At 37.1% G+C, this 22,374-nt stretch overlaps 1 protein-coding gene across 15 annotated transcripts in view; it reads left to right on the top strand.

Moving 5' to 3' along the window:
* Positions 1–22,374, top strand: part of KIAA1328 — a 370,349-nt gene that overhangs the window by 316,908 nt on the left and 31,067 nt on the right. The window contains exon 10 of one of the 15 annotated variants that reach the window (XM_082416094.1): positions 12,058–12,153. The exons of the other annotated variants lie outside the window; for them this stretch is intronic. Coding sequence (XP_082272220.1) covers positions 12,058–12,153 — 96 coding nt within the window. The remainder of the gene's footprint in view (positions 1–12,057; positions 12,154–22,374) is intronic. 15 annotated transcript variants of the gene reach the window in all.

The following is a 22,374-nucleotide window of genomic DNA, read 5'->3' as shown; positions in this document are numbered from 1 at the left end:
TGCGATTAGTGACATCTGTTCAGTATTGCCAGTTCCTGCTATCATTTCAGTTTTTGGCCTCGTCAGCTGCTGTTTTAGACTTGTGCCTTTGGTCCAAGATCATCAAATTCCCTTCACTTCAATGTTAAGAAACATTTGTTGAGTGCCACTTGCTGTCCTAGGCACTTAAATGCTTTTATAAAAATTCTTTTATGTATGTTACCTAATGTAATCCTCACAATCATGAGAAAACAAAGCTCAGAGAGGCAATAGAACATTTAAGAGCCCAGGGGTAATAATTATAACACCTAGGTTTATAGGCCTAGGTTTGAATGCTAGCCTATGTGGTTTTGAAGAAATCACGTAGTTTAATCTATAAAATGGGGGTAATATTATCTCCCTCATAGTCTAGTCATGATGATTAAGCAAGATAGTTTATATAAAGTACTTAGCAGAGTCTTGATACATGGCTAATAGTAGTTGTCATTGTAGAACTTCCCAGGACCGCACAAGCAATAAGAAACAGAGCTCAGATTTGGACCTTGCTATTGTAATTCTAAATTCTATGTGAGTTCCCTGACAAAAGGCTAGGAATAGGGTTAGACTCATCTCAGAGGTGGGCGATAGGGTTGTATTTTTTAATATTCACCATGCAAACATGCCTGAGCCTGATTCCTCATGTGAAAATAAGAGTATTAATAACTACTTTGCAAATTTGCTCAGAGGATTAAACGTGACTAGGTACGCAAAGCCTTAACTTGGTTCTGGGCCACAGTGTGCCCTCCGTGTTAGCTTCTTTCTCTGTGCTCTGGGCAACAAGATTTTGGGGGGCACCTGGAGCACAGTACATGTGAATGACACAGGCTTCTGCTTGCCAAATGCACTGAGTGACAGTGTTGTGCAGAAATGTGGCTTAGAAGCAAACTGAATAACCCTGCATTCAAAGTTATTGATAATGGATTTTTTCTCATAATTAGCTCTTTTTAAAAATTCTGAAAGGGCTTAATTCCCTTCAGAGCAGTGGTTCTAAAATCTATCTGCACATTGAAATCACTTAGGAACCTTTGACAAAGTATCTATTTGTAGGCCTCACCTGGATTAATTGAACCAGATTAGTTGAACCAGGCGTATTCTCAACCACTGCGCCACCAGGGAAGTCCCTGCATTGGGATTTGATTGCTTAGATAACGTCTCACAATTGTTTTCACTTAGTATAGAATATATACCACTCCATTATCTTGTGTTCAGCCATATCATAGAGCTTCTTCTACTTAGGCCTATGGCCAGTTCTTTGTTTTGGTTTTCTCAAATTAAAAATCCTTGCATGTAGACAGGCAGCATGGTTTACAGGAAAGGCCTTGAGAATTAAAGTCCCAAGACCTGTATTCATCCTGCCTCACAGCTTAGCAGTAGCAGAGCCTTGACAAAGTCCCTTGACTATGTGGAACCTCAGTTTTCCAGCTGTCCATCCTATGTCTGAACCGTACCCTTTGTTTAGAGATGAAATCAAAATGAAAACGTGTACATCTATCTCTCAATTTCAGAGTAATTTACACATTTTGAGGAGAAAATAATAAAGAGATGAGTATTTTCAAAAATAATTAAATATGGACTTACCTGGTGGCACAGTGGTTAAGAATCACCTGTCAATGCAGGGGACACGGGTTAGAGCCCGTGCTCCTCAACAAGAGAAGCCACCGCAATAAGAAGCCCGCGCACTGCGTCGAAGAGTAGCCCCCGCTCGCCGCAACTAGAGAAAAGCTCGCGCGCAGCAACAAAGACCCAATGCAGCGCCCCCCAAAAATTAATTAATTAATTAATTTTTAAAAATTAAGTAATTGATTTCAGAATAACATGGTTTAAACTTCTCTTCAAAATCTTCGGGTTTTCTGCTGGCCGGTAGTTTAGAAATGCTAAATAGAGAAGCAAACTTGGCACCACGTCATTCACAGCACAGGGAAGAGCCATTCCTCGGATATCTTTGGCCTTCCCAGTTGACAGGGGGCCAGGTATAATTTACGTTTCCTGAGATTATGCTCTGTGAACATGTGTTTACTGAAGGTTTTTTCATTTTTAGGTTTAAACGAAACTGTGTCTGGAAAACATCAGATTTTACTTTAGGAGGGACATTAGGAGAAAAACAGAAAGAAGTTAGTCCCCTTGAAGTCCAAATTGAGGTCATTAGTCGTATTGAAAAAGGTTATTATATATTAGTGTAGGCTACATGCTTTGCCTTAGGAAAAGAATGGTCAGGATTGTACATGATAGTGCCAAGTATGCCACTGAGTAAATCAAAGACGGTATCAACGAGAATACTTACAATGAAGAGAACAGAATAATGTAGTAGTTAATGGTCATTGACTAATGCATTTTCAGCTCAGCTGGACACTTTTGTACACTGTTTATATATTCAAATATATGTATTGATATGTGTATATATACCACTTTTAACATATTTAACACTTTTCATATTTTCCCCGTAAATTATTTGCTTTTGATATTAAGAAGCTCCCCCCCCAAAAAAGATATGACAGTCCTTTATTTCCTTTCAACCAACCTTCTCTTTATTTCTTGTGGAGAAGTTCATTTTAACATTTTGTATTACCTGTAAACTTTTGTGAGTTTAACCACAAAACTTAAGAGACAGGTACATATGAAAGTTCTTTGTAAATAATAAAGGGAAACACATGAATATTGTTATTTTCATTAGCCTTAAGGCTTCTGGAATATGTCTTCTATACCTTTATAGGGAATATAAATGAGCCACTTGCTGTATAAATCCTAACATTACCCATGAAAGCAAGAGCCCAAGTTGGTCTTGAAGCTCACGAGTAATTGGCCAATGCATTACCTGTTTACTTACCAAGCATTTCATTGATTTTCTTTCTGTCGTGGGTGCATACTAAAGTAAGACTATTACTGAGATTGAAAGTGCATCATCTTGTTGCTTTGTACTTGTCCTTAAATGCTTATAAAATGATGAACTTGTCTGGAATGTGAGCCTCTTGGCCAGCAAGGGGAGAGTGATTACTATTATACATGAGAGGCTGTTTCTTCCTTTGAGAAAGCTGGAAAATTCTGAGGTGGATTGTGACTTGTATTAGAATAGGGACGCTGCTTCAGGCTTTCCCTGTCACAGGACATGGGTTACTTGAAAACCAGAGCCAATCGTTAGAGCCGAGAAGGCTCCAGCCTAATACCAGGATGGCAAGTTATTTAGAAAGCAGACCAACCTTGTGTACAATTGCATGTCTTGTAAAAGCCTTGCGTGCAGTTGTGTTTCTTAGCATACATGGAGAATTCATCCTTTCTACATTTTGACAGTTTAAAAATCACCTGGATTAATGTTCATATTAAATCATAATAATAACAATATATAAGGAAGATAAGATAAAAGGTATACTTACCCATGGGATTGTTTTTCAGTGGGATTGTTTGTTAAATGTTATTCAGTAAGTAAATAAAAGGATGCTAGAAGTTGTACCCTAGGGATTTTCTTCTTTCTGGGGCTCTGAGTAACCCCACTGAGGCATTTTTAAGAGGCAGGATGAAAAGCCAGAGCTGGGGCACCATGCCAGTTCACAATGAAGAAAAGGATGTTCTTTATTTCTTGTTGAGGGCTGTCTCTTCTCCTCACCCTGGAAGAAGTCTGTACAACAGAAGTCAGCACGGCCATGCACTTGACACTTGGTATCTTGCCTTGGGACACCTGTCCTACCAGGTGCAGACTGGACCATTCACCACAAGTGGCATTCCGTGTGGACTTTCATTAGGATGCTTCTAAATGTTCCTCATTAATGAAGTGGTGCCTTCCTGCATGGGTAGTTGGCAGGATGGCTCCAGCTAGCTCGAAGGCGACTTTTCAGTCAGTGTCTCTTCATCCCATGCAACCCCATGTCTGCTGTCCTCACCATCTCAGCTCATGACTGAGAAATGTGCTGCTCCTAAAATAAAACTTCTCTGTGAACCAGTTGATACACCTTACAGCCAACCCCTGTCTTCTGGGCTTTGGAAAGAAACAGACTGGTGGTGGAAGAGCCAGCTTCTGGTAAAAGCTGAGGTGTTGCTTCATCTCAAGGGCAGATCATAATTGTAACTCAAGCCGTCGGTTTGCAAAGAAACAAGCTAATTAGTGGCAGAACTAAAACTGGAACTGGCCCTGGAACCACTGGGAGCCATGACACTCTGGACAAGAGGTGAGGTAGGAGTCGGTGGCATTGCTGTGATGCTGTAGATGAGCCACCCTCCACCAGGGTTGCAGTTTCCCTTCACTCGTCCAGGTGCTGCTGGAGCTCAGTAACTTTTCCAGAACTGTCCCCTTCAGTAAGTTGATGCTTCACCGAAGCTTGCCCCAATTCTTTTATCTTCTCCCTTTGGATATAAATATTTTTGTGAACAGCAAAATGTTTCTACTGATGTACAACTGTAGGTCACATGGCACTGACTTTTATTCAAACCGGAAGGTTTCATGCTAGGACTGTAGCATTGTGTCATTACCTCAGTGGAGTCTTTTGTATCAATGTGAGAATTTTAATTTCACGCCCTGCAGACTTCATAGTCTTTTGTTCTCTCTCTGCCCCTGTTGTTGCATAAAGGGTAAACCCCTGTGTCACATTCATCTTAGGTTGAAAAAAGGTAGAGTTGATCCATTTGAGATCTCCAAACAAAGACTGATAAAAATCTGTTGGCAAAAAGCTTTTACTAAGATGAAAAAAAATGAATTATTTTCAGCTAATATGGCTTTCCATATGGATGAATATGGCCTGAAGGCACGAAAGAGGAAAAAATCTCTCAGTTAATGTTGGCCACTGGTACTATTTCATTAGTACAGATTATCATGAATGTACTGACTGAAACACAAGGTACTCTCAAGTGTTTGGGTATCAAAAATAATCAGACTGGGGCCAAGATCTTTCTTTAGCTAGTCATTGCTGGCAAAGAAATCAAAATTTCTCCTTCACACAACTATTTATTTGAAAGAGAAAAGGAAACATTGTAGTAGAGGAAGCTGTCAGTATAAGGAAACGTCTGGAATAAGTTAATAGCAAAGCAGGTGGAAACAAATCAGAATTTATTATTTAAATTGGATATTTGATTAAAACGAATTTTTTAGATGAAATAAAAAGCTTACCTCTGGAAGTTTTCCATATCAGAGGTTTAAGATCAAAGATATCACAGAATTAGAATTGTAGCTTAGTATCATAGATTATTTAACATTAACTTCTAAGAGATATATTCATTTAGCCTTTAAAAAAATTATGAAATACTGTGTGGCCTACAATGAACTGTTTCAAATTTACTTTCTTGCCACCACCTGCAGCCTATAGTCCAGTCAAGTTTAACTACTGAATGAGATCAATTGGCTATGACACAGGCACCCAGCTCTCACTCCCTCATCATGCCAACTCTAATCCTTTTTATTTATTTATTTATTTATTTTATTTTTTTGGTAACCTTTTAGAGGGCTGTTGGATAGGGGCGAGGGGAGAGCCATTCAAGGATCTGTTTGCTGTTTTCTTTTGTTTTTGTTTTTGTTTTTTAATTTATTTATTTAATTTATTTATTTTTGGCTGCATTGGGTCGTCTTTGTTGCTGCGTGCGGGCTTTCTCTAGTTGTGGCGAGCAGGGGCAGTGCAACGGGCTTCTCATTGCAGTGGCTTCTCTTGTTGCAGAGCACGGTCTCTAGGCATGCGGGCTCAGTAGTTGTGGCTCACAGGCTCAGTAGTTGTGGCGCACAGGCTTAGTTGCTCTGCGGCATGTGGTATCTTCCTGGACCAGGGCTCGAACCCATGTCCCCTGCATTGGCAGGCGGATTCTTAACCACTGCGCCACCAGGGAAGCCCTTGTTTCGTTTTTAAAAAGCAGCTTTATTGAGATATAATTCACAGATGATAAAATTTACTCCAGAGTGTATTTTTTTTTGAATTTTTGGATTTTATTTTATTTTTTTATACAGAAGGTTCTTATTAGTCATCATTTTTTTTTCTTTTTTTTATTTATGGCTGTGTTGGGTCTTTGTTTCTGTGCGAGGGCTTTCTCTAGTTGTGGCAAGCGGGGGGGGGGCCACTCTTCATCGCGCTGCGCGGGCCTCTCACTATCGCGGCCTCTCTTGTTGCGGAGCACAGGCTCCAGACGTGCAGGCTCAGTAATTGTGGCTCACGGGCCCAGCTGCTCGGCGGCATGTGGGACCGTCCCAGACCAGGGCTCGAACCCGTGTCCCCTGCATTGGCAGGCAGATTCTCAACCACTGCGCCACCAGGGAAGCCCAGTCATCAGTTTTATCCACATCAGTGTATACATGTCAACCCCAATCGCCCAATTCATCCCACCACCACCACCATCCCCCTGCCACTTTCCTCCCTTGATGTGCATACGTTTGTTCTCTATATCTTTGTCTCAATTTCTGCCCTGCAAACCGGTTCATCTGTACCATTTTTCTAAGTTCCACATATATGCGTTAATATATCATATTTGTTTTTCTCTTTCTGGCTTACATCACTCTGTATGACAGTCTCTAGATCCAGCCACATCTCAACAAACGACCCAATTTCGTTCCTTTTTATGGCTGAGTACTATTCCATTGTATATATGTACCACATCTTCTTTATCCATTTGTCTGTCGATGAGCATTTAGGTTGCTTCCATGACCTGGCTATTATAAATAGTGCTGCAGTGAACATTGGGGTACATGTGTCTTTTTGAATAATGGTTTTCTCAGGGTATATGCCCAGTAGTGGGATTGCTGGATCATATGGTAATTCTATTTTTAGTTTTTTAAGGAACCTCCATACTGTTCTCCATAGTGGCTGTATCAATTTACATTCCCACCAACAGTGCAAGAGGGTTCCCTTTTCTCCACAGCCTCTCCAGCATTTGTTGTTTGTAGACTTTCTGATGATGCCCATTCTAACTGGTGTAAGGTGATACCTCATTGTAGTTTTGATTTGCATTTCTCTAATAATTAGTGATGTTGAGCAGCTTTTCATGTGCTTCTTGGCCATCTGTATGTCTGCTTTGGAGAAATGTCTATTTAGGTCTTCTGCCCATTTTTGTATTGGGTTGTTTGTTTTTTAATATTGAGCTGCATAAGCTGTTTATATATTTTGGAGATTAATCCTTTGTCCGTTGATTCATTTGCAAATATTTTCTCCCGTTCTGAGGGTTGTCTTTTCATCTTGTTTATGGTTTCCTTTGCTGTGCAAAAGCTTTGAAGTTTCATTAGGTCCCATTTGTTTATTTTTTTTAATTTCCATTATTCTATGAGGTGGATCAAAAAAGATCTTGCTGCGATTTCTGTCAAAGAGTGTTCTTCCTATGTTTTCCTCTAAGAGTTTTATAGTGTCCAGACTTACATTTAGGTCTCTAAACCATTTTGAGTTTATTTTTGTGTATGCTGTTAGGGAGTGTTCTAATTTCATTCTTTTACATGTAGCTGTCCAGTTTTCCCAGCACCACTTATTGAAGAGACTGTCTTTTCTCCATTGTATACCCTTGCCTCCTTTGTCATAGATTAGTTGACCATAGGTGTGTGGGTTTATCTCTGGGCTTTCTATCTTGTTCCATTGATGTATTTTTCTGTTTTTGTGACGGTACCATATTGTCTTGATTCCTGTAGCTTTGTAGTATAGTCTGAAGTCAGGTAGTCTGATTCCTCCCACTCCATTTTTTCCCCTCAAGACTGCTTTGGCTATTCGGGGTCTTTTGTGTCTCCATACAAATTTTAAGATTTTTTGTTCTAGTTCCATAAAAAATGCCATTGGTAATTTGATAGGGACTGTACTGAATCTGTAGATTGCTTTGGGTAGTATAGTCATTTTCACAATATTGATTCTTCCAATCCAAGAACATGGTATATCTCTCCATCTGTTGGTATCATCTTTAATTTCTTTCATCAGTGTCTTATAGTTATCTGCATACAGGTCTTTTGTCTCCCTAGGTAGGTTTATTCCTAGGTATTTTATTCTTTTTGTTGCAATGGTAAATGGGAGTGTTTCCTTAATTTCTCTTTCAGATTTTTCATCATTACTGTATAGGAACGCAAGAGATTTCTGTGCATTAATTTTGTATCCTGCAGCTTTACCAAACTCATTGGTTAGCTTTAATAGTTTTCTGGTGGCATCTTTAGGATTCTCTATGTATAGTATCATGTCATCCGCAAACAGTGACAGTTTTACTTCTTCTTTTCCAATTTGTATTCCTTTTATTTCTTTTTCTTCTCTGATTACCATGGCTAGGACTTCCAAAACTGTGTTGAATAATAGTGGCAAGAGTGGACATCCTTATCTTGTTCCTGATCTTAGAGGAAATGGTTTCAGTTTTTCACCATTGAGAATGATGTTTGCTGTGGGTTTGTCATATATGGCCTTTATTATGCTGAGGTAGGTTCCCTCTATGCCCACTTTCTGGAGAGTTTTTTGTCATAAATAGGTGTTGAATTTTGTCAAAAGCTTTTTCTGCATCTGTTGAGATGATCATATGGTTTTTATTCTTCAATGTTGTATCACATTGATTGATTTGCATATATTGAAGAATCCTTGCATCCCTGGGATAAATCCTACTTGATCATGGTGTATGATCCTTTTAATGTGTTGCTGTATTCTGTTTGCTAGTACTTTGTTGAGGATTTTTGCACCTATATTCATCAGTGATACTGGTCTGTAATTTTGGTTTTTTGTAGTACCTTTGTCTGGTTTTGGTATCAGGGTGATGGTGGCCTCATAGAATGAGTTTGAGAGTGTTCCTTCCTCTGCAATATTTTGGAAGAGTTTGAGAAGGATGGGTGTTAGCTCTTCTCTAAATGTGTGATAGAATTCACCTGTGAAGCCATCTGGTCCTGGACTTTTGTTTGTTGGAAGATTTTTAATCACAGTTTCAATTTCATTACTTGTGATGGGTCTGTTCATATTTTCTATTTCCTCCTGGTTCAGTCTTGGAAGGTTATACCTTTGTAAGAATTTGTCCATTTCTTCCAGGTTGTCCATTTTATTGGCATAGAGTTGCTTGTAGTAGTCTCTTAGAATGCTTTGTATTTCTGCAGTGTCTGTTGCAGCTTCTCCTTTTTCATTTCTAATATTATTGATTTGAGTCCTCTCCCTCTTTTTCTTGATGAGTCTGGCTAATGGTTTATCAATTTTGTTTATCTTCTCAAAGAACCAGCTTTTAGTTTTATTGATATTTGCTAATTTTTTCTTTGTTTCTATTTCATTTATTTCTGCTCTGATCTTTATGATTTCTTTCCTTCTGCTAACTTTGGGTTTTGTTTGTTCTTCTTTCTCTAGTTCCTTTAGGTGTAAGGTTAGGTTGTTTATTTGAGATTTTCTTGTTTCTTGAGGTAGGCTTGTATAGCTATAAACTTCCCTCTTAGAACTGCTTTTGCTGCACCCCATAGGTTTTGGATTGTCATGTTTTCATTGTCATTTGTGTCTAGGTATTTTTTGATTTCCTCTTTGATTTCTTCAGTGATCTCTTAGTTATTTAGTAATGTATTGTTTAGCTTCCATGTGTTGGTGTTTTTTACGTTTTTTTCCCTGTAATTGATTTCTAATCTCATAGCGTTATGGTCAGAAAAGATGCTTGATATGATTTTAATTTTCTTAAATTTACTGAGGCTTGATCTGTGACCCAAGATGTGATCTATCCTGGAGAATGTTTTGTACGCACTTGAGAAGAAAGTGTAATCTGCTGTTTTGGATGGAATGTCCTATAAATATCAATTAAATCTATCTGGTCTATTGTGTCATTTAAAGCTTGTGTTTCCTTATTAATTTTCTGTGTGGATGATCTGTCCATTGAGTGAGGTGTTAAAGTCCCCCACTATTATTGTGTTACTGTCGATGTCTTCTTTTCTAGCTGTTAGCAGTTGCCTTATGTATTGAGGTGCTCCTATGTTTGGTGCATTTATATTTATAATTGTTATATCTTCTCCTTGGATTGATCCCTTGATCATTATGTAGTGTCCTTCCTTGTCTCTTGTAACATTCTTTATTTTAATGTCTATTTTATCTGATATGAGTATTGCTACTCCAGCTTTCTTTTGATTTCCATTTGCATGGAATATCTTTTTCCATCCCCGCACTTTCAGTCTGTATGTGTCCCTAGGTCTGAAGTGGGTCTCTTGTAGACAGCATATATATGGGTCTTGTTTTTGTATCCATTCAGCAAGCCTGTGTCTTTTGGTTGGAGCATTTAATCCATTCACCTTTAAAGTAATTATTGATATGTATGTTCCTATGACCATTTTCTTAATTGTTACTGGTTTGTTTTTGTAGGTCCTTTTCTTCTCTTGTGTTTCCCACTTAGAGAAGTGCCTTTAGCATTTGTTGTAGAGCTGCTTTGGTGGTGCTGTATTCTCTTAGCTTTTGCTTGTCTGTAAAGCTTTTGGTTTCTCCATGGATTCTGAATGAGATCCTTTCCGGGTAGGGTAATCTTGGTTGTAGGTTCTTCCCTTTCATCACTTTAAGTATATCATGCCACTCCCTTCTGGCTTGTAGAGTTTCTGCTGAGAAATCAGCTGTTAACCTTATGGGAGTTCCCTTGTATGTTTTTTGTCATTTTTCCCTTGCTGCTCTCAGTAATTTTTCTTTGTCTGTAACTTTTCCCTATTTGATTACTATGTGTCTCAGCATGTTTCTCCTTGGGTTTATCCTGTATGGGACTCTCTGCGCTTCCTGGACTTGGGTGGCTATTTCCTTTCCCATGTTGGGGAAGTTTTTGACTATAATCTCTTCAAATATTTTCTTGGGTCCTTTCTCTCTCTCTTCTCCTTCTGGGACCCCTATAATGCGAATGTTGTTGTGTTTAATGTTGTCCCAGAGGTCTCTTATGCTGTCTTCATTTCTTTTCATTCTTTTTTCTTTATTTTGTTCCACAGCAGTGAATTCCACCATTCTGTCTTCCAGGTCACTTATCCGTTTCTCTGCCTCAGTTATTCTGCTATTGATTCCTTCTAGTGTAGTTTTCATTTCAGTTATTGTATTGTTCATCTCTGCTTGTTTGTTCTTTAATTCTTCTAGGTCTTTGTTAAACATTTCTTGCATCTTCTCGATCTTTGCCTCCATTCTTTTTCCTAGGTCCTGGATCATCTTCACTATCATTATTCTGAATTGTTTTTCTGGAAGGTTGCCTATCTCCACTTCATTTGTTTGTTTTTCCGGGGTTTTATCTTGTTCCTTCATCTGGTATATAGCCCTCTGCCTTTTCATCTTGTCTATCTTTCTGTGAATGTGGTTTTTGTTCCACAAGCAGGATTGCAGTTCTTCTTGCTTCTGCTGTCTGCCCTCTGGTGGATGAGGCTATCTAAGAGGCTTGTGCAAGTTTCCTGATGGGAGGGACTGGTGGTGGGTAAAGCTGGCTGTTGCTCTCTGCTGATTCGTTTTTAAAGAAACTGACACCAGTGAATTGGCTATAATTGCTTAAGTACCTGTGCTTACTTGGGACAATTGTGGTGGAATATATATCTTTAAAAGTGATATTTTAAACCACCTATAATCCGTCTACCCACTGTTAATAGTTTAGTATTTGGTATTTTTCCTTCCAATCCTTTTTTTTTTCTTTCACTTCTTATATACTTCTCGTTTTTTTAGACTAACTCTTTCTAAATTGTGAAATATCTGGAAGTTTAAAAAGCAAAACTCTTCTTTGTGTTAACCATTCCATGAATAAATAAGAAAGAGGTAGGCGAGAATTAGCAGTGCTAAATAAAAGTGCGTAGATAGACCTGTTAGCAAAGTTGATTGTTGGAATGAGAATGTACATGTTTCTCTCATAAGTTACCTTAGGGATGCTACAATGTGATTGTGTTTCCAATAAAACTTCTCTCCTTTTTTCTTCTTTATTGGATCTATACACAAATTTAATCAGTATAAATCACTGCTATAAAACGTATGGTATATTCTAAACATGACTCCCATGTCTACCTTTTAGATGAGAAAAATATGTATTAAAGTTAAATCACACATATATGTATTAAAGTTAAATCACACAATTAGAGAAAAATATGTATTAAAGTTAAATCACACAATTAGAATGAATTTGTTTGTAGAGGAAAAAAAAGTGATTAAATGAAATCTTCCTGGTTAGGAGTAATGTGAGACAAAGGTGTTTGCTGGAGGATACCATTCCTATTTGCCAGTCGCCATTCTGTTTTGTCAGTTTTCAGAAGCAGAGGCAGCTTTGGCAAGCCATGTTGCTTTACCTTCCAGGCATCTGAAGTTTGAGCTAAGAAAGAATATTATTGTCTTGCTCTGAGCCTCTCTTAAGACACCAAAGTAAGGTTGGATTTCACCTTAGCATACCCCATTTATTTATTCTTTTACTTCCTTCCTTCCATTTTATCATTAACTTTGACCCAAACAACGGACGTCAGGTTCAGTTAGTATGCTGGCTCCATGCCAGCTCTAATGAGCCAGGAGATCCTGGCCTTCCCATCAGTCTTCATCAGTTTCAGTCTTTCTTACTGACACCTTTTGTATTTCAATATCAAATTAATTGTGCTTTTCCTTGTCATCCAATTTTCTAAATTCTTCCAAACTGGGATAGATAGTTGATCTGTCTGGGTCTTGTTACTGCCAGAGCCAGTGGCTTCCCCAGTCTTGGTAATGCTCTGTCAAAACTCTGGTTTCTTTCTCATCAATTTCTGCTTTTTCCATTCTATGTTTTTACAACAAATGAAATATTTTCACCCTATTTTGTTTTCTCCTCTGTTGACTCCCCTTCCTTGCCTCTCTTTCTACTGAATCATTCTAATTTTCCTAGCATCAGTAAAGCCCATTGAAAGAAGTTAGAACAGTAAATCAGACATAGTTTCTTGCACTATTTCTTATCCATACCTGCCTCCCCACCACCCCCCAGTAACAAAGCAATATGGGAAGAACATTAGATGTACTCTAATCACATATCTTATGGTGGTCTGGGTCACAGGCATCTTCATTAGGAGAACATCCTGCTTACAGTAACGCCAGTCCAACACGACTTGCATTCACAGCATATCAGCTGCTGCACCAGTGGTGTTCCATTTAGTAGGGGAGTTGGGCAATTGCCTTTTTCAGGATACACGCTGTGTACTGTTGTTGCCTTTAGTCACCCCAAAAAGCTGGATGTTCCCCCATCTCTAATTTTCATCCAAGCCGTAACAGACTGTGACTAATTGGGGGTCATATATTAACCAATATATGCCTCTTTATGCAGCTGTGTCCAGAATTAGGGAAACAGTCTGAGTCCACAATCCTGAAAAACCATTTAAGTAGTGACTCTTCTGGGAGCTACCTATACTTATCAACAAAGTAGGTGAGCTCTTTAACTGTATGTCCTCCAGTTTCTGTTGTTTCATGACTTTGCCCTCTGCCAACCTGTATCACCTTCTTTGTGACCAGAGGATGGAAGGGTATAATCTGCTATATTAAACTGGAAGAATCTGAGGTCCCTTCCTTCCAAAGAACTTCCATTCCAGCTTGCTTCCAGTCAGTTCAAGTCTCCCAGCTTCAGCTGTGGCACAGAGAGCAAGCAGAACACCTTAATCTCCAGCTCATGCTCTCCCCACTAACACAGCCCTGAACACCTGGTTTTACCTAAACTAAAGGTAACAGCCTGTGGCACACACATAGGGAAACTCTGTGTGTGTAGGGGATGGCGGTTGTTTCTTTTCTGTTGTGTTGTTCTCCCTAATAGGTGCATATAAAAGTTATAAAGTCCATCTATCCATATTGTCTTTCTTTTCGAAAGTACAGACAGTCATAAAACAAAAACACTACCATTTAGTTTTGTAATCTAAAATTTCAAACAATGCATGGATGAATTATTTATGTTATATTGTAGAATGTGTTTTCAATAATGTGTAGCATACAGTGGAATAAGTACATATCCATACATGCCCTGAACTTTCTAAAGTGCAGGCTAATAAACAGGGTAACCTGGCATCACTTCGGCCTGGTAGAGTTCACAAGCAGGTATTTCTCCTGTTGGTTTTGGTTTCTGCATCGTGTTCTCTGGAAGTCAGCTTACTGCTTTTGCAACTGGAGCCTAGCAGGTAACATTCTTTGACTCCAAACTATCTAACAGTGCTTTTCTCTCATGATAACCAAGGTTGAGGTCTCTAAATTTCACTTGTCATTCTGGCTTCCAGCCATATTAAATTAGGCTTTAATTCATAATTAGTAAGAAGCTACAATTCCATAGAAAAGAGAACATTTTATATTAAATGACCATTATCCAACTTCATAATTTCACAAAATGATTAAGACACTAGAAAATAATTAAGATATCTTAAGTTTCCCAATACTGAAAAATACAGGCATGGGGAGTGGGGTGGTAATTTTATTTTTAACCTGTGTGTAGCTCTTCCTACAATGACAGAAAGAAAATAAATTCTTATTAAAGAATTTCATTTTTATAGTTGCATAAATTATCAGATTTGCCCAAATTTTCTTTCCATATCAGAATCTCTGTGATCAGGTACATTGCTTCCATAGTGATAGTCTTTAACCAAAACTCCCAAAGAATAAGAACAAAAAGCCAAGAGTAAGCATCTCATAAACCTTGAGTGGTGGGTATTGTTGAAGAGGATTGGATAACTAACTGTCAGAAGGCTCTTTCTGGTAATGATAATATTTTTGTGTAAAAACTTAACTCAGGACTGACGCCAGGAGAGAAAATCGTACAGGTCCACAGTCCTTCATCCAAAATTCTTAGAGACAAACGTATTTCAGAATTAACAAAATTTTAAGATCACATGGTTTACATACCATATGGGATACACTATGATGTATGATTATTCACAGTAAATGTAATAAACAATAAGTATAAATAGCCTCATATCAGTTCAGGTCAGATTTTACAACCAAATAGATTTGGGTTAGGTCAGATATTGCTACCAAAAAGGTTATGAAAAAACTTTCACTTTTCATTACTCTTAAGATTTCACGGGACTTCCCTATGGTTAAGACTCTGTGCTCCCAATGCAGGGGGCCCGGGTTTGATGCCTGCTCAGGGAACTAGATCCTAGATCCCATGTGCCGTAACTAAGAGCCTGCATGCCACAACTAAAGATCCAGTATGCTGCAACTAAAGATCCTGAATGCTGCAACTAAAGATCCCGCATGCCACAATGAAGATCCCACATGCCACAACTAAGACCTGGTGCAGCCAAATAAGTTAAAAAAAAAAAAGATTTCACAATTACAGATAAGGATTCTGGGCCCACATCACCAGTTTATTTTATTTATTCCTACTACAGGAATCTCCATAAAAGGCATTGTCTCTGCTTTTCTCTAAATTATATCTTCATATTGTTCTCCTAGATAAAGGCTATACAGATTTCAGGAGGAACCCATTAAGGAATTTCAAATCCAGTTGGGTTAAATATTCACTTTCAGAGACAGAGAACTGAACTAAATTGTTTTTATAATTATTGTCATATTCAAGAAATAAAAATTCATAGGCATATTTAGTGAAAATAGGCTTTCTCACACCCCAGTTTCCCAGCCAGCCAAGCGCCCTCCTTGGATGTAACCTCTCTCAGTTTCCTGTGTGTCTTTTCAGGGATAGTTATACATATACAATCTTGACTATGTATATGAATCTGTGCACTGTAAAACTACCCCATTTTTAAAAATCCATACGATGTCCCATTGTATGAATGTACCACAGTGCATTTAGCCAGCCCACTAGTGAATGAATATTTGAGTTATTTTCAGTCTTTCATGATTGCAGATTATAATGCTGCAATGAATATTCCTATACATGTCATTTATAAATGTGTGAGGATATCTGTAAGATAAATTCCTAGAAATGTAATTGTGGGTCAGAGATAAATTCACTATAAATTTTGATAGATACTGCTAAATTGCTTTAATAGAGGTTGTACAACTTATGTTCCCACTTGCAATATTTGAAAGTGCCTATTTTATTGTACTTTAAAGAGTATAATCAAAAAGTTTAGTACTTTGCCAATCTGAGAGGTGAAAATGGTATCTTTTAGTTATAATTTACATTTTTCTTGTTATGAGTGAAGTTTTATATTTGAGTCATTTGTATTTTCTACAAACTGTTGTTCTATTTTTTGTCTATTTTTCCACTAATATGTTAGTCATTTTCTTTATATGTGAAAAAAAGTAGTCCTTTTTGTAATGTTACAGACATTTTTCCCAGCTTCTCTTTCATCTTTTAACTTGGGTTCTATGGCATTTTTTCCCATGCAGAAAACTCTCCCATACAAATTACTTTTCAGGGCCCCTTCAGTTGGTTCTACCTTTGATTTGTCTTCAGTCATTTCACTCTGCATACATTCATGTAATAGTTTGTTATGATAGTTTTAATGGCACATTTATCCAGAGTTCTTTTCTGATCTTTCTAGCTAGTCTCCCTTTCTCTGCCTATATCCTGCTTCCTAACAATACTTCAAAAAATAATAATAATAGTAATAGCTTTCATTTATTGAGCACTTATTATATGCCAGGCATAGAGCTAAACACTTTACATACATTATCATAATTCCAAAGATAAACATTGTCTTTATCCCCAATTTAAAGGTAAGGCAACTGAAGCTTGGAAAAACTAAGCAACTTGCCCCAAATCACTTAGTTAGAAATTGGTAGAACCAGGATTCAAATATAGCATCTTTACTTTGGAGATTGAGCTCTTACCACCACCGTGAATGAAATGTTTTAATAAAGAGTATAAATTTGGAGCTATTACCAGAAATACTATAGTAGAGCTATGATCAGCCCTATAAGGATGACTAAGATATTATTCTCCTTGAATAGCAAAGTCTTGGGCATGAAGATTTCCAAATTCTTCCATATTTATTCACTTTGTTATTGCCTGTTTCCCACTGGTGTCTGAAAAGCCATGCCATTTAAAATAGATAAAATAGAATGGTCATCTATTAGAAGTTTATATACTCATGAATTTAGCCCATTGAACTTTTCTACTTTGCTGAAAGTCTCTAGCTACAACTTTATTTGAGTGGTAATGACTTATCAGAATAACAATTTCATCAACTGGATTCACTTTTAAAAGCCCTAACACAATAGATAATATTGACTTTGTAGATCTAGAGGTTGAGATCATGAAATTGGTATAGAAATAGGAGTTAAACTTTTCAGCCAACATAATTTCAGTTTAACTGGTACTATAGAACTAATAGCATTAAGAAGGCAGAAGAGAACCTGTAGGGACTCTTAATTTCTCCAGTGCCTGTACCAGAATGATGCCTGGGCTCCCCATGCCTTGCTTATAGACTGTGGGGACTGGTTGGCATGAATGTGAGAAAAAAGTACTTATCTCATGCGGATTACTTTTACCTATCTGAATTCACTATCTGAGAAAGGAAGATAGATGTTAGATCTTTATGAACCTGGCTAGATTATGGCATGGTAAAGCAAACCTAATTTGAACTATTTTATCTGAGATTTTCTGAACCCTTCACTGTGTCTTGCCATCTTATTTCTGCTCATTAAAGCAAGTTATGTTGACATTATCTTGTATGAAGGTAGTAGAAAGGAAGTTTAAGGAAAGCATACTTTAAAGGAAATATTTTCAAGCAAACTGTCCTTAAATCAACACTAATGACCAAATACTGATTTTTTTTCCTTAAGATAACAGAATTAATACAAAATATAGCTAGAGTAAGATAATAAAAGCTATGGGGATTCTTTAATAAAATTAGAGCAATGGCATCTCCATAAAATATGATACTGCTGTAGTTTACAAGAATTAGGTAGATCTATATGCATTATTGTGAAATGATCTCCAAAACATTCTGTTAAGTGAAAAAGCAGGTCATAGATCAGTACATAAGCATGGCTCAATTTAAGTTTTGAAATATCAATACATGTGTGTCAGTGTATGTTTATTTGTATATGCATGTATAAGCATGTAATTGTATAAAATTATTTGGAAGGATATATACTAAACTATTTACAGTGATTTCTGGGAAACAGAATGGGATTTGTATTTGGGTAGGAGATAACGTGTTGAAGGGAATTTTATTTTTCTCTGTATAATTCTATATATTTGAATTTTTATAATGAAAACATACTCATATTACTTGAACAATTATAATTGTTTAAGAAAACAATTGTGACAAGGTAGTTTCATTTGTTATTTATTGCATACTTTACATTAAGAATACAATGTTTCTTGCCCTCATTTCCAGTGTAATGAGGGAGACAGACATTAAACAAATAAACCCATATAAATAAATAATTACAAATTGTGATAAATGCTAGGAAGAAAAAAAAACAGATTATTATGAGAAAAAAATAACTAGGGCAATCTAATTTAGATAGTGGAGTTAAGGAACGCTTTTCTGAAGCAGTGATATTTCAATTGATATCTAGTAGGATGAATTACAGTTTTACAGGAGAAACATAGGTAGATAGTTGATATTCAAGTGTTTATCTTGTTATTCTTAACGATACATAAATACTATATGCACTCTTCTGTATTAAAAAGTAAAAAAGGGAGAGAAAGGAAAGAGAATGAGAGAGAGAAAACATTCCTAACAGATGAAAGAGCAAATATGCAGGTCTTAAAGCAGGAAATAACTTGTCCATTCCAGAAATAGAAAGAAGGCCATTGTAGCTGGATTGTAATGAGTGAAGCAGAAAGTCATATGTGAAATGAGAAAGGAGAAGCAGGCAGGAGACAGGACATTCGGGGTCTTGTTCCCAAGAAATGGAACCAATTAGGAGAGAGAGATATAGAGAGTGTTATTGTAAGGAATTCATGAGTTGTGAGGAAATTCAGTAAGAGTTGATGTTTGCGGTCTTGACACTGAAATCCTTAAGGCAGGTCAGCAGGCTGGAAATTCAGGCAGAATATCTATGTTGCAGTCTTAAGACAATTCCTTCTCCTGCAGAATATCTATGCTGCAGTCTGAAAACAGAATTCCTTCTCCATTAGGAAACCTCAGTCCTTGCTCTTAAGGCCGCCCTTAAGAACACACACACATTATAGAAGATAGTTTGCTTTAAAGTCAACTGGTAAATGTTAATTATATCTAAAAAATATTTTCTGGACTGCTGTTTGACCAAACAACTGAGTACCACATCCTAGCCAAGATGACACATAACTTACCCATCACACTGCCCTTGTTAGCTGTTTTATACTTAAGTGCAAGGGGCTGTCCCTGAACGGGACTGACAGGATCCATTTTGACTTTGTAAAAGTTCACTCTGGTTGCTCTGTGGAAGAGAACAGGAGTAAAATGGGAAACCATTGAGGCTGTTGCAGTAATACAGATGAGAGACGATAAGAACTGGGACCCAAAGGTTGAAATGGAATAAGAACAATCAAGACATAATATATTTAGGAAGCAGAACCAACAGGACCTTACAGGGGAGAGGGCAGTAAATAGAGGGAGGTGTCGAGGATGATTCTTAGGTTTTGGCTTTAGTAATGGAGCAGATGAAAGAGCTTTTGTTGAAATGAGAAAACTGGGAGCGGAGGAAGCAAATTTAGCCATGAGGAGAAGGTAGGTATGAGGCAAAGATGAAGCCTTTGGTTTAGGGAAAGTTAAGTTGGAGATGCTTCGAGATGTCCAGTGGAGAAATCATGTAAATGATTGGATTTTGGATCTTGGACTAAAGATAATAAATTCGAGAATTGGCACGGAGATGTTATATAATACTGAGGTCGGCGCAAAAGGAAAAGTAAAAGGAGAAAAGCAGAAAAGAGACCTCTGACCTAAGCCCTGAGGAATGTCAGTATTTTTAAATTGGATGGAAGAAAAAGAGCTAGCAAATTATTTTGAGAAGTGGCCCAAAAAGCCAGAAGAAATTCAGGAGTTTGTAATGTCATGGAACCAAGAACAGAGAGAAAAGTGTTTCAAGGAGGCGGATATGGTCAATTCTGTAGAATGAGTCTAAGAGGTCAAAATATTATAATTGAAATGTCCACTGGATTTGCCAAAATGGAGGTTTTTTGGTGACCTTGGGAAGAATGGTTTCAAGAAAGTGGTCAGGAGAAAGCCAAGTTGAAGTGATTGCTGACCAAATGAGAGGTGAGAAAGAAGTGACAGTGCATGCTACTGTTTCAAAAAGCTTGTTATACAAAGAAGCAGAAGGGAATATGAGTTAAGGGAGGATTTCTTTTTAATTTTGTACTATGGAAGTTTTCAAATGCACACAAAAATAGAATATAATGGACCCATATGCTTTACTGAGTTTCAGCAACCTTCAGTGTTCACTATTCCCTCTTAATCCCAGACATCATATCATTTTACCAATAAATACTTCAATATGTATTTCTAACAGATAATGCTTTTTTAAAACATAACCACAATACCACTAACACGCCCCCAACAAAATAAAAGTTCTTTAATATCATCTAGTACTCTGTCCATATTCAGTTTTTCCTCATTTGTTTCAAACATACATATTTATCATTGATTTTTTTAATCACTATTCAATTAAAGTCTACATACTGCTTTTGGCTGATGGATCTCTTAAATCTCTTTTAATCTATAACAGGTTTCCCTTCTTTTGTAATGACATTTATTTGTTGAAGTAGCTGAGTCATTTGTTTTGTAGAATTTCACATATTCTGGGACTTAGATAATTATATCCTTATATCATTTAGCCTCTTCCTCTGTACTTTGCATTTCATGCAAATTGACAAAGTAGATCGAGAGGTTTGATTAAAGTCTAATTGTTCTATAGTAAGAATACTTCATAGGTGATGCTGTGTACTTCCTGTTGTAATATATTAGGAAGAAAATAATTACTGGTTGTCCTATTTTCATGAGTTTTAAGATGTATCTGTGCTTAGATGATGTAATCCTGATCCATCTATTATAAAGGTCACTACTGACCTTTCACTTAGGAATTTAGCAGCCATTGATGACTGCTAACTAGATTAGGGGCTGCAAAATGACGATTTTTCTATTGTTATTCCCTCTTCGTTTATAAGCTACGATTTTTCTAAAAAAAGGACTTTAAGGATGTTTTTTAATTTTGGAAGGTACCAGGTAATGCTGATGGCAATGATTTAGTAGAGAGAGAAAAACTGATACTGAAGAAGAGAGACGAGATGATCAAATGATGATGATCCCCAAGAAGGTGACAGGGGATGGGATTCAGAGCGGATAAGGAAGGGTCAGCTTTTGTTAGGAGATGGTACACTTCTCCATTGTAAGGGAGGGAAGAAACAAGACAGATGCAGATGCAAGGAAGTTGGTAATTGGGTGATCAGAAGAGTAATTTAGTTTCCTTAGTTCCCTGTGGTTATATTTTTTCAATGAAGTACATAGCAAAGTCATTGACTAGGAGGTGGAGAAATTAGGGGAAGGAAGTAGGGGAGCAAAAGTTTTAATTTTGCTTTTATGTTTAGTGACAACTTTAAAAAAAACTGTGAAAATTTCTGTAATGCCAATGGCTTTATTGGAGCCCTCAAACGAAAATTACTTTTTCTTAGAAATCTTATCTTTCAAAGGGATTCCTGAAAGCTGTCTAATCTCTTTGATGGAAGAAGAAATCAAGAATTTGTTCCAATATACTATTCTGTCTGTGTTTTCTCTATTCCTCCCTGAGATCTTAACCTGATTCTTCTTGTTAGTTAATTCTTGATGTTGATTTGGATCACACTGATATACATTTTTGAAAACGTGATTGTTTGCCTCTGAGATCTGTTTCATCCTGTGAATGTCTTACTTGTCCTTTTGGTCCCTGAGAAACTGGAAGTGTGGATTGCCATTACATGAATTCATGCAGCTTTTTTCTTGTAACTTTAATCTGGGTATTTTGGGAAATAAATGCGTTATGTTCTGACACCTCTAGAATGCAAATGGTAGGTATATTTCCAAAAGTGTTACTTTTGGAAATAGTAAAATTATAATAAATAGTAAATAGTAATTATTTTAAGCAAAATAATTAACATTTACAGGCAAGCTTAAATACCTCCAGTGGCAAAACCTAAATACCATAAGGAAGCAGGATACCCTCTTAAAGCATATTATTTTTTTAATTGAAATATAGTTGATATATAATATCATGTTAGTTTCAGGTGTAGGACATAGTGATTTGGCATTATGAAATGATCACCACAGTGAGTCTAATAACCATTTGTCCCCATACAAAGTTATTGCAATATTATTGACCATATCCCTTATGCTGTATGTTACATCCCCATGGCTTATTTTATAACTGAAGGTTTGTACGTCTTAATCCCCTTTACCTATTTCATCCATCCTCCCACCTTCCTCCCCTCAGGCACGCACCTATTTGTGCTCTGTATCTATGAGTCTGTTTTCATTTTGTTTTCTTCGTTTTGTTTTTTGGTTTCCAAATATAAGTGAGATCATACAGTATTTGTCTTTCTCTGTCTGACTTATTTCACTTAGCATGATACCCTCTAGAATCATCCATGTTGTCGCTAGAGGCAAATTTCTTTTTTTTTTAA

Source organism: Balaenoptera physalus, assembly GCF_965194825.1.
Source record: "Balaenoptera physalus genome assembly, chromosome: 12".
In the NCBI taxonomy this organism is placed as follows: Eukaryota; Metazoa; Chordata; class Mammalia; order Artiodactyla; family Balaenopteridae; genus Balaenoptera; species Balaenoptera physalus.
This window is presented reverse-complemented; position numbering and strand designations above follow the sequence as displayed.